The sequence below is a fragment of the Entelurus aequoreus genome, linkage group LG14, assembly GCF_033978785.1.
Source record: "Entelurus aequoreus isolate RoL-2023_Sb linkage group LG14, RoL_Eaeq_v1.1, whole genome shotgun sequence".
Classification (NCBI taxonomy): Eukaryota; Metazoa; Chordata; class Actinopteri; order Syngnathiformes; family Syngnathidae; genus Entelurus; species Entelurus aequoreus.
The window spans coordinates 47890859-47903622 of record NC_084744.1 but is presented as its reverse complement, the minus strand read 5'-3'; the positions used below and the strand labels follow the sequence as shown (position 1 = coordinate 47903622).

The window sequence follows — 12764 nt, the reverse complement described above, 5'->3', positions numbered from 1 at the left end:
TGGCTCCTCCTCGACGCACATGAGACTTAAAACCTGCCGTTTTATGTCCTCTGCTTCGAACACGTTGTCATTTGGAACCCTTATTCTCCCTTAAATCAATCAATCAATCAATGTTTATTTATATAGCCCTAAATCACAAGTGTCTCAAAGGGCTGTACAAGCCACAACGACATCCTCGGTACAGAGCCCACATACGGGCAAGGAAAACTCACCCCAGTGGGATGTCAATGTGAATGACTATGAGAAACCTTGGAGAGGACCGCATATGTGGGTAACCCCCCCTCTAGGGGAGACCGAAAGCAATGGATGTCGAGTGGGTCTGACATAATATTGTGAAAGTCCAACACATCAGCGAAAGTCCAGTCCATAGTGGGGCCAGCAGGAACCATCCCGAGCGGAGATGGGTCAGCAGCGTAGAGATGTCCCCATCCGATGGACAGGCTAGCGGTCCACCCCAGGTTGGGAGCAGAGTAGAAAAGAAAAGAAAAGAAACGGCAGATCAACTGGTCTAAAAAGGGAGTTTATTTAAAGGCTAGAGTATACAAATAAGTTTTAAGATGAGACTTAAATGCTTCTACTGAGGTGGCATCTCTAACTGTTACCGGGAGGGCATTCCATAATATTGGAGCCCGAATAGAAAACGCTCTATAGCCCGCAGACTTTTTTTGGGCTCTGGGAATCACTAATAAGCCGGAGTTCTTTGAACGCAGATTTCTTGCCGGGACATATGGTACAATACAATCGGCAAGATAGGCAGGAGCTTGACCGTGTAGTATTTTATACGTAAGTAGCAAAACCTTAAAGTCGCATCTTAGGTGCACAGGAAGCCAGTGCAGGTGAGCCAGTATAGGCGTAATATGATCAAACTTTCTTGTTTTTGTCAAAAGTCTAGCAGCCGCATTTTGTACCATCTGTAATCTTTTAATGCTAGACATAGGGAGGCCCGAAAACAAAACGTTACAGTAATCGAGACGAGATGTAACGAACGCATGGATAATGATCTCAGCATCGCTTGTGGACAAAATGGAACGAATTTTAGCGATATTACGGAGATGAAAGAAGGCCGTTTTAGTAACACTCTTAATGTGTGACTCAAACGAGAGAGTTGGGTCAAAGATAATACCCAGATTCTTTACCGAGTCGCCTTGTGTAAATGTTTGGTTGTCAAATGTTAAGGTGGTATTATTAAATAGATGTCGGTGTTGAGCAGGACCGATAATCAGCATTTCCGTTTTCTTAGCGTTGAGTTACAAAAAGTTAGCGGACATCCATTGTTTAATTTCATTAAGACACGCCTCCAGCTGACTACAATCCGGCGTGTTGGTCAGCTTTAGGGGCATGTAGAGTTGGGTGTCATCAGCATAACAGTGAAAGCTAACACCGTATTTGTGTATGATGTCACCTAGCGGCAGCATGTAAATACTAAAGAGTGCAGGGCCAAGAACCGAACCCTGGGGAACTCCGCACGTTACCTTAACATAGTCCGAGGTCACATTGTTATGGGAGACACACTGCATCCTGTCAGTAAGATAAGAGTTCAACCAAGACAAGGCTAAGTCTGTCATCCCAATACGCGTTTTGATACGCTCTAATAAAATATTATGATCAACAGTATCAAAAGCGGCGCTAAGATCAAGAAGCAGCAACATAGATGAAGCATCAGAATCCATCGTTAGCAATAGATCATTAGTCATTTTTGCGAGGGCTGTCTCCGTAGAGTGATTTGCCCTGAAACCGGATTGAAAAGGTTCACAGAGATTGTTAGACGCTAAGTGTTCATTTAGCTGCTGTGCTACAATTTTTTCGAGGATTTTCGAGATAAACGAAAGGTGGGACACCGGCCGGTAGTTTACCAGGAGATCAGGATCGAGGTTAGGTCTTTTGAGTAGAGGATGAATAACCGCTTTTTTGAATGCTAGGGGAACAGTGCCCGAGGAAAGTGATAATTTTATAATATTTAACACTGATGGACCTAATAATACAAAAAGCTCCTTGATAAGTTTCCCAGGAATTGGGTCAAGTAAACATGTTGTTTGTTTTGTCCCATTTACACATTTTAACAATTCCTCCAATGTTATTTCATCAAAGAGAGAGAAACTATTTTGGAGGGCAGTGTCCGTCGTATATACAGTCGTATTTGTGTTAATAGAACCCAGTTGTAGTTGAGATGCATTGTCTTTAATCTCTTTTCTAATGACTTCAATTTTCTTATTAAAGAAATTCATAAAGTCATCTGCTGAGTGGGTGGAGCTACTGGGAGGAGTCCCTTGTTGGGTTAGCGATGCTACTGTACTAAACAGAAATTTAGGATCATTTTTGTTGAGGTGGATGAGATTTTAGTAATATTTAGCTTCAGCTGAGGTAAGCATGCGTTTATAAGTTATTAAACTATCACACCATGCTTGATGGAAAACCTCAAGTTTAGTCGCACGCCATTTGCGTTCCAGCTTTCTACATGATAATTTCTGGGCTTTAGTTTCTTCTGTAAACCATGGGGTACGCCTTTTAGGGGCCCTTTTTAGCTTTAGCGGTGCTACACTATCAATGGTGTCGCGCAGGGCGTCATTAAAGTTGTTAGTGAGGTTATCAATAGAGCCCACATACTTTGGGAATGGTGCCATTACCGAAGGCAGTAGGTCAGTAAGAGTCGTCGTTGTGGCAGCATTAATGTTGCGGCTGCTATAGTAGTTATTATTATTATTATTAGTTTGTTGACAATGAGTCAGAACTTCGAATTTTATAAGGTAATGATCGGACATTACTTTAGTGTACGGGAGTATCGTAACTTTAGAGGTGGTGACACCCCTGACAAGCACTAGATCTATCGTATTACCGTTGCGATGCGTGGGTTCATTTATTATTTGTGTAAGACCACAGCTATCAATTATAGTCTGGAGCGCCACGCATGGGGGTATTCATATGGATATTAAAGTCCCCCATTATGATTATATTGTCGGCGTGCGTCACTAGATCAGCAACAAACTCTGAGAATTCACTGATGAAGTCCGAATAGGGCCCAGGGGGGCGGTAGATAACAGCCAGGTGGAGAGGCAGCGGTGTGACAAACCTCAAAGTGAGCACCTCAAACGAGTTATATTTATTATTTAGGTTAGGTGTAAGATTATAGTTTTCATTGTATATTAGTGCGACACCCCCTCCCCTTTTAAGAGGTCGGGCAACATGTGTATTGGTATAGTTAGGAGGAGATGCCTCATTTAGCGCAAAAAAATCGTCTGGTTTGAACCAGGTCTCGGCTTGACCAACGACGTCAAGTTTGTTGTTTCCAAGATGGCGGCGCTTCAAGGCAGCAGCTTCTTGCGAGCGCTCCTGGAAGTGTAGACCGATTTGGCAAAAACACCCGTCAATTCAGTCAATTTCATGGCTGGCTCAGCGTGTTCACTCCGTGATCACTTACGACCGACTTACGATTCTGGATGTGGAGAGATCGGGCCATTTTGGGCTGAAAGATGCGTGTACGGTGGACCTACTCGCTAGCTTGGGAATTCTTCGCGAGCTACATCCAGCAGTGGCCTTTGAAGCGGCGGCGTCCACTACCAGCGGAGACCGTCAACGAAAGAGACGTCAACGAAAGAGACGTAAGCGATGCGCTCGGAAGCAGAAGTAGGGGTGTCGGGCGGGGCTAACAACAAAGCTAAATGCGTTGTTGTTAGCGGGGCTAACGAAAAAGCTAAATGCTAATCCACAAAGAAGCGCTAATAAGGAGTCTGTTAAGCTAGAACTAGCCAGCGCCAGGCTGGATAATCCCTGCACACATAGCAATTATCTTAGAATAATATACAACTCACATAATGTTTTTTCTGCGTCAGAGGTGGACATCCATTTTACTGAGGTGGCAAACAATCTAAAAATTCCTGTCATATCAATTCCTAGATATGGTCGAAATTATTTAAAGTGCACTACGCATAATAAACGTAACATTATTAATATTGCTACTACGGATACTTTCAACAAAAACTCCTCAAAACAGCCCACTACCTATAATATGGGCTTTTTAAACATAAGGTCATTGTCTTCCAAAACGTTATTAGTTAATGAAGTCATTAGAGACAACAATCTTGATGTCGTTGGTCTAGCCGAGACCTGGCTCAAACCAGACGAATTTTTTGCGCTGGGTGAGGCGTCTCCTCCTGGCTATACGGGAACGCATATTGCCCGTCCCATTAAAAGGGGTGGGGGTGTTGCACTAATATACAACAAAAACTTTAGCCTTACCTCGGACCTAAATAATAAATATAACTCGTTTGAGGTGCTTACTGTGAGGTTTGTCACACCGCTGCCTCTGCACCTGGCTGTTATCTACCGCCCCCCAGGGCCCTATTCAGACTTTATCAATGAATTTTCAGAGTTCGTTGCTGATCTAGTGACGCACGCCGACAATATAATCATAATGGGAGACTTTAACATCCATATGAATACCCCATCGGACCCTCCATGTGTGGCGCTCCAGACTATAATTGATAGCTGTGGTCTTACACAAATAATAAATGAACCCACGCATCGCAACGGTAATACGATAGATCTAGTGCTTGTCAGGGGTGTCACCACCTCTAAAGTTACGATACTCTCGTACACTAAAGTAATGTCCGATCATTACCTTATAAAATTCGAAGTTCTGACTCATTGTCAACAAACTAATAATAATAATAATAACTACTATAGCAGCCGCAACATTAATGCTGCCACAACGACGACTCTTACTGACCTACTGCCTTCGGTAATGGCACCATTCCCAAATTATGTGGGCTCTATTGATAACCTCACTAACAGCTTTAACGACGCCCTGCGCGACACCATTGATAGTGTAGCACCGCTAAAGCTAAAAAGGGCCCCTAAAAGGCGTACCCCATGGTTTACAGAAGAAACTAAAGCCCAGAAATTATCATGTAGAAAGCTGGAACGCAAATGGCGTGCGACTAAACTTGAGGTTTTCCATCAAGCATGGAGTGATAGTTTAATAACTTATAAACGCAGGCTTACCTCAGCTAAAGCTAAATATTACTCAAATCTCATCCACCTCAACAAAAATGATCCTAAATTTCTGTTTAGTACAGTAGCATCGCTAACCCAACAAGGGACTCCTCCCAGTAGCTCCACCCACTCAGCAGATGACTTTATGAATTTCTTTAATAAGAAAATTGAAGTCATTAGAAAAGAGATTAAAGACAATGCATCTCAGGTACAACTGGGTTCTATTAACACAAATACGACTGTATATACGACGGATACCGCCCTCCAAAATAGTTTCTCCCTCTTTGATGAAATAACATTGGAGGAATTGTTAAAATGTGTAAATGGGACAAAACAAACAACATGTTTACTTGACCCAATTCCTGGGAAACTTATCAAGGAGCTTTTTGTTTTATTAGGTCCATCAGTGTTAAATATTATAAACTTATCACTTCCCTCTGGCACTGTTCACCTAACATTCAAAAAAGCGGTTTTTCATCCTCTACTCAAAAGACCTAACCTCGATCCTGACCTCATGGTGAACTACCGGCCGGTGTCCCACCTTCCGTTTATCTCGAAAATTCTCGAAAAAATTGTCGCACAGCAGCTAAATGAACACTTAGCGTCTAACAATCTCTGTGAACCTTTTCAATCCGGTTTCAGGGCAAATCACTCTACGGAGACAGCCCTCGCAAAAATGACTAATGATCTATTGCTAACAATGGATTCTGATGCTTCATCTATGTTGCTGCTTCTTGATCTTAGCGCCGCTTTCGATACTGTTGATCATAATATTTTATTAGAGCGTATCAAAACGCGTATTGGGATGACAGACTTAGCCTTGTCTTGGTTTAACTCTTATCTTACTGACAGGATGCAGTGTGTCTCCCATAACAATGTGACCTCGGACTATGTTAAGGTAACGTGCGGAGTTCCCCAGGGTTCGGTTCTTGGCCCTGCACTCTTTAGTATTTACATGCTGCCGCTAGGTGACATCATACGCAAATACGGTGTTAGCTTTCACTGTTATGCTGATGACACTCAACTCTACATGCCCCTAAAGTTGACCAACACGCCGGATTGTAGTCAGCTGGAGGCGTGTCTTAATGAAATTAGACAATGGATGTCCGCTAACTTTTTGCAACTCAACGCTAAGAAAACGGAAATGCTGATTATCGGTCCTGCTCAACACCGACATCTATTTAATAATACCACCTTAACATTTGACAACCAAACAATTAAACAAGGCGACTCGGTAAAGAATCTGGGTATTATCTTCGACACAACTCTCTCGTTTGAGTCACACATTAAGAGTGTTACTAAAACGGCCTTCTTTCATCTCCGTAATATCTCTAAAATCCGTTCCATTTTGTCCACAAGCGATGCTGAGATCATTATCCATGCATTCGTTACATCTCGTCTCGATTACTGTAACATTTTATTTTCGGGCCTCCCTATGTCTAGCATTAAAAGATTACAGATGGTACAAAATGCGGCTGCTAGACTTTTGACAAAAACAAGAAAGTTTGATCATATTACGCCTATACTGGCTCACTTGCACTGGCTTCCTGTGCACCTAAGATGCGACTTTAAGGTTTTACTGTTATGTATTTGGAGCTACTAGGGCTGCCGTAGTTGTGAGGGACGCGGGGAATTATGGGTAATGTTGTCATGACAATACTACACTCCTGGAGAGCGGGAACACGGCTGTATGTTCGGAGTAGTAAGCTACAATAAAAGGTTAACGATCTATCTGTGCCTGCTGCATCATTGTTATAGGAAGACATAACAAAAGTGGCGACGAGGACGAGTGAACCGACGCGTGTTGTCAGTGTTAAGAAGAGGAGAAGTTTTCCTTGTCTCACGGGAGCCCCGAGCTTACGCTAATGCTAGCGCAGGTGTCCGCCGGCATTCCGACTATTCCTGCTGAGAGAAGAGGGGACCGGAGACCAGCGACACCGACCAAAGTCAAAAACGGAGCGCCATTAGCGGTAAGACGACCAGTTAGATGGCTGGAGTTATCGGCTCGATTGGCCCCTTTGATGAGAATGTCGAGCAATGGAGCTCATACACGGAGCGCTTTGACTATTTTGTCGCAGCAAATGGAATTGATGATGGCAAGATCGTACCTACTTTTCTGAGTGTGATCGGCCCGAAGACATTTACCCTGCTTCGGAGCATCCTACAGCCAGAGAAACCAGGGAGTAAAACGTATAAAAACATTGTGGACATTTTGACCAAACATTTCTCCCCCAAACCTCTGGTAATCGCCGAAAGATTCAGATTTCACCGGCGACATCAGGAAGAGGGTGAGTCTGTCACCATGTTCATGGCAGCTTTACGTAAACTGGCCGAACACTGTGAGTTTGGTGACACACTGAGTGATGCGTTAAGAGACAGGCTTGTATGTGGACTGGCAAATGAAGCAGCACAAAAAAGATTGCTTACAGAAAGTGATCTGACTCTTGAAAAGGCCATTAATATAAGTGTGTCTATGGAAATGGCATCTAGAGAAGCACAGCAGCTGCATGTGAAAGTGCACAAACTCAGCATCAACCAAGATGTGCAAGGGCCATGCTTTCGCTGTGGTAAATCTGGCCATCTTGCATCTGCATGTTGGTGCAAGGATATGGATTGCCATAAATGTGGGAAAAGAGGCCATGTGGAGCGGGCGTGCAGATATAAAAAGAGCAAAGAGGATGGCTCAAAGACTGGAAATGAAGTGAAAAGTGCACATTACAAGAAGAAAAGACAGGTTCACACAGTCAAATATGAAAAGGAGAGTAACAGTGATTCTTCTGAGGAGGACATGTCTACCACAGTGAATACAATACGGGTAATGAATGTGGGTGAGAGCTCGGATGGTTTCTGGGCCAAAGCCAAGTTGGAAGGACATTCCATAAAGATGCAAATAGACACTGGATCGAGGGCATCATTAGTGTCTTATAAAATCTACAGGAAACACATGAGACATCTCCCTCTACGTCCTGCAGACACTGTTTTCAGAGCATACACTGGACACACGGTGCACATGAAAGGAATGACCGATGTACTGGTGCAGTGTAACGATCAGACTGTGAGACTTCCAGTCTACATCACCCAGGGAGACTACGCCGCCATAATGGGTCGGGTGTGGTTAAAGGCGATCCATCTCAACTGGCAAGAGGTGAGAAAAATGTCAGACAGTTCTACACAGCTTCAGATGATACTGGAAAAGCATAAAGAGGTCTTTCGTGATGAACTGGGCTGCATGGAAAATATTACAGTAAAGCTACATGTCAAACCTGACACTAAACCTGTGTTTTTGAGAGCGAGACCAGTGCCGTACGCCATCAGATCAAAGGTGGAAACTGATTTGGATGCTTTGGTCAAAAATGGAGTCTTGGAGCCTGTAACGACTAGTGAGTGGGCTACACCCATCGTTCCAGTGCAAAAGAAAAATGGTGGAATCCGGACATGTGGAGACTTTAAGGTGACAGTCAACCCTGCCTTAATAGCAGAACAGTACCCACTTCCCCTGATCGATGACTTATTTGCTGGGCTGAGTGGAGGTCAAAAGTTCAGCAAAATAGATCTCAATCAGGCGTACCTGCAGATGCAGGTGGATGAACAGTCACGTGAGATGCTGACTATTAACACACACAAAGGGCTTTTCAGATACTGCAGACTGCCTTTTGGTATCACTTCTGCCCCGGCTCTGTTCCAGCGAGCTATGGACCAGATACTCTGTGGTCTAGCAGGAGTGCAGTGCTATTTGGATGACATCCTGTGTACAGGAGCAAATGATGAAGATCACCTGCATAACTTGGATGCTACACTTCAAAGATTGAGAGAGTATGGACTAAGAGTTCGCAAAGAAAAATGTGATTTCTTTCAATCATCTGTGGAATACCTTGGACATGTGATTGATGCTAAAGGACTTCATACAGCACCATCCAAAATCACAGCCATCGTGGAGGCACCTCCACCTCAAAACATCAGCCAGCTGCGATCCTTTTTAGGATTATTGAACTATTACGGACGTTTTATTCCTAATCTAGCATCACTGCTACAGCCACTGCATGAGTTGTTACGCCAGGACAAGACATGGAAATGGACAGCCAGCTGTCAGGAGGCTTTTGAGAAAGCCAAGGGGGCGTTAACCACATCAGAGGTGCTGACTCACTTCAACCCATCACTCCAAATTCAGCTAGCTTGTGATGCATCCCCATATGGAGTGGGGGCAGTGTTATCTCACATACTGCCAAATGGTGAGGAAAAACCGATCGCTTTCGCCTCCAGAACGTTGAACAAGGCAGAGTCCAACTATGCTCAAATAGAAAGAGAGGCACTGAGCATTGTTTTCGGGGTGAGGAAATTCCACCAGTATTTATATGGGAGGAAGTTCACTCTCCTAACGGACCATCGACCTCTCACGACCATCCTGGGACCACACACTGGGATACCATCTCTCGCTGCATCAAGACTGCAGAGGTGGGCTCTGCTGCTATCTGCTCACGCTTACGACATCAAATATCGTAAGTCAGACTCCCATTGCAACGCTGACGGGTTATCCAGACTTCCTCTTCCAGTCACAAAGCCCGATTCAAAAACGGAGGACATTTTTTACTTTAGAGAGGTGGAAAAGGCACCTGTTTCAGCAGTGCAGATCAAAAAAGTGACTCGCAACGACCCAGAGCTGTCAGAGGTCATGGACATTGTTGTTAAAGGTCGACCTGCTGGTGACACTGTGCGCCTGAAACCTTATATGGGAAGGAGGTTGGAGCTTTCTGTCCAGTCGGGATGCCTGCTATGGGGGAGGCGAGTGATCATTCCACTGTCACTTCAAAAAAAAATGTTGCAACAGCTTCATGCAGGACATAGTGGAATAGTCAAGATGAAAGAAATAGCGAGAAGCTATTTTTGGTGGCCAGGCATGGACAAACAAATCGAGGAAATGGCTACATCTTGTTCAGCTTGCCACAAAACCAGAAATAACCCACCATTAGCTCCCCTGCATCCGTGGGAATATCCCCAAGAACCATGGCAGCGGGTCCACATTGACTTCGCAGGGCCAGTGGAAGACAGAATGTTTCTGGTTGCTATTGACGCACACAGCAAATGGCCTGAGGTGGCGATAATGAGATCTACCACCACAGAAAGGACCATCGAAAGGCTAGGAGAGATGTTCTGTCGGTTTGGATCTCCGGTTCAGTTAGTCTCTGACAACGGACCTCAGCTGGTGTCGCATGAAATGTCTGCATTTCTACAAGCAAATGGAGTGCAGCATGTCACCTCAGCTCCTTACCATCCTGCCACAAATGGCCTTGCTGAAAGGTTCGTTCAGACTCTGAAACGTGCACTGAAAGCATCACAAGGACAAGGAACATTACACCAAAGACTACATACTTTTCTGCTGAACTACAGAAACACTCCTCACAGCACTACAAAGGCATCTCCTGCAAGCCTAATGTTCAAGAGAGACCTGCGTACGACCTTCGACCTGTTGAAGCCCTCAGCAGTAAAAGACACAGTTCGAGGCCAACAGGAAAAACAGATACAACGCAGGGAACGACAGGCGAAGAACAGAGTCTTCACAGCAGGCGAGACTGTGTTAGCGAGGAACTACAGTGGAGAACCTAAATGGGTTCCTGCTACTATCCTTGCTCAGACTGGACCAGTCTCCTACTCCGTTCAGACAGGTGACAGTGTCTGGAGGAGACATGCTGATCAGCTCCTGTCTGCGTCACCAGTGTCAGCAGAGCTGTCCTCGAAAGATCAGACAGATGCAGTGACCAACCCTTCAGTTCCTCTCCACACCCAAGTAAGACATCCAGTGCCAGATACATCTGTTCCAGCTGCAAGTGTGACTCCAGATGAGACTGAGACACATGTGCAGTTGAGCCCTAAAGACGGTTTTCCGTCAGTGGACAATAAGACTGATGCCCCTGCAGAGAGCAGGTATCCTAAAAGAGAGCGGCGACCCCCTACACGCTTGAGTCTTTAGAATAGTTAGCAACTATCCCAGACCATCAGGGGCAGAATAATCCCCTTGGGATCAGTTGAGGGATAGAGGCAGTCTACCCTCATCCCTGAGTTAGAGTTAAAACATATACCTGTTAGGTGTGGTTTAAAGAAAAAGATAAGGTTGTGACATTTAGTTGGTTGTGTTAAGTCACGTGTTGAGATAATCTTAGATACCAGAAATAAGTTGAATGTGTATGTTTACGTTCTTTGAAATAGTAGCTGATTATTTCTGTTGTTTTCTAAAAGGGACATCTGTTGTAAGAGGGGAGGAGATGTTATGTATTTGGAGCTACTAGGGCTGCCGTAGTTGTGAGGGACGCGGGGAATTATGGGTAATGTTGTCATGACAATACTACACTCCTGGAGAGCGGGAACACGGCTGTATGTTCGGAGTAGTAAGCTACAATAAAAGGTTAACGATCTATCTGTGCCTGCTGCATCATTGTTATAGGAAGACATAACATTTACTACTTACGTATAAAATACTACACGGTCAAGCTCCTGCCTATCTTGCTGATTGTATTGTACCATATGTCCCGGCAAGAAATCTGCGTTCAAAGAACTCCGGCTTATTAGTGATTCCCAGAGCCCAAAAAAAGTCTGCGGGCTATAGAGCGTTTTCTATTCGGGCTCCAATATTATGGAATGCCCTCCCGGTAAAAGTTAGAGATGCTACCTCAGTAGAAGCATTTAAGTCTCATCTTAAAACTCATTTGTATACTCTAGCCTTTAAATAGACTCCCTTTTTAGACCAGTTGATCTGCCGTTTCTTTTCTTTTCTTTTCTACTCTGCTCCGGGGTGGACCGCTAGCCTGTTCAACGGATGGGGACATCTCTACGCTGCTGACCCGTCTCCGCTCGGGATGGTTCCTGCTGGCCCCACCGTGGACTGGACTTTCGCTGATGTGTTGGACTTTCACAATATTATGTCAGACCCACTCGACATCCATTGCTTTCGGTCTCCCCTAGAGGGGGGGGATTACCCACATATGCGGTCTTCTCCAAGGTTTCTCATGGTCATTCACATTGACGTCCCACTGGGGTGAGTTTTCCTTGCCCGTATGTGGGCTCTGTACCGAGGATGTCGTTGTGGCTTGTACAGCCCTTTGAGACACTTGTGATTTAGGGCTATATAAATAAACATTGATTGATTGATTGATTGATAATGACTTCATTAACTAATAAAGTTTTGGAAGATAATGATCTTATGTTTAAAAAGCCCATATTATAGGTAGTGGGCTGTTTTGAGGATTGTTTGTTGAAATTATCCGAAGTAGCAATATTAATAATGTTGCGTTTATTATGCGTAGTGCACTTTAAATAGTTTCGACCATATCTAGGAATTGATACGACGGGGATATTCAGATTGTTTGCTTGATGTTGCGATAAACTGAACGCATCATAGTTAGCCACCTCAGTACAATGTATGTCTGCCTCTGACACCGTCACAAAAGAAAAAACATGATGTGAGTTGTGTTTTATTCTAAGAGAATTGCTATGTGTGCAGGGATTATCCAGCCTTACGCCGGCTAGTTCTAGTTTAAATGGCTTCTTACCCGGAGACTCCACGCTTCTTTGGTTAGCTTTTCTCTTTGTTGTTAGCCCCGCTCGGCATCCCCGCTTCTGCTTCCGCTCACACCGCTTATGTCGTCTCCATTGGCGGTCACCGCTAGCACTTGACTCCGCTGCTACAAAGGCAGCTCGATGTAGCCCGCGAAGTATTCCCATGCTAGCGAGGAGGTCCACCGTACATGCATCTTTCAGTCTATAACGACCCGATCCATCCACAT

The 12764-nt window shown here is 44.5% G+C and overlaps 1 protein-coding gene across 1 annotated transcript; it reads left to right on the top strand.

The window, feature by feature from the left end:
• The first annotated feature begins 6981 nt into the window (after positions 1 to 6981).
• On the top strand, positions 6982 to 11312 carry LOC133664967 (uncharacterized protein K02A2.6-like). The gene has a single exon (XM_062070063.1). The coding sequence runs from the start codon at positions 7292 to 7294 to the stop codon at positions 10952 to 10954; it is 3663 nt and encodes a 1220-aa protein (XP_061926047.1). The 5' UTR covers positions 6982 to 7291; the 3' UTR covers positions 10955 to 11312.
• Positions 11313 to 12764: the final 1452 nt, after the last annotated feature.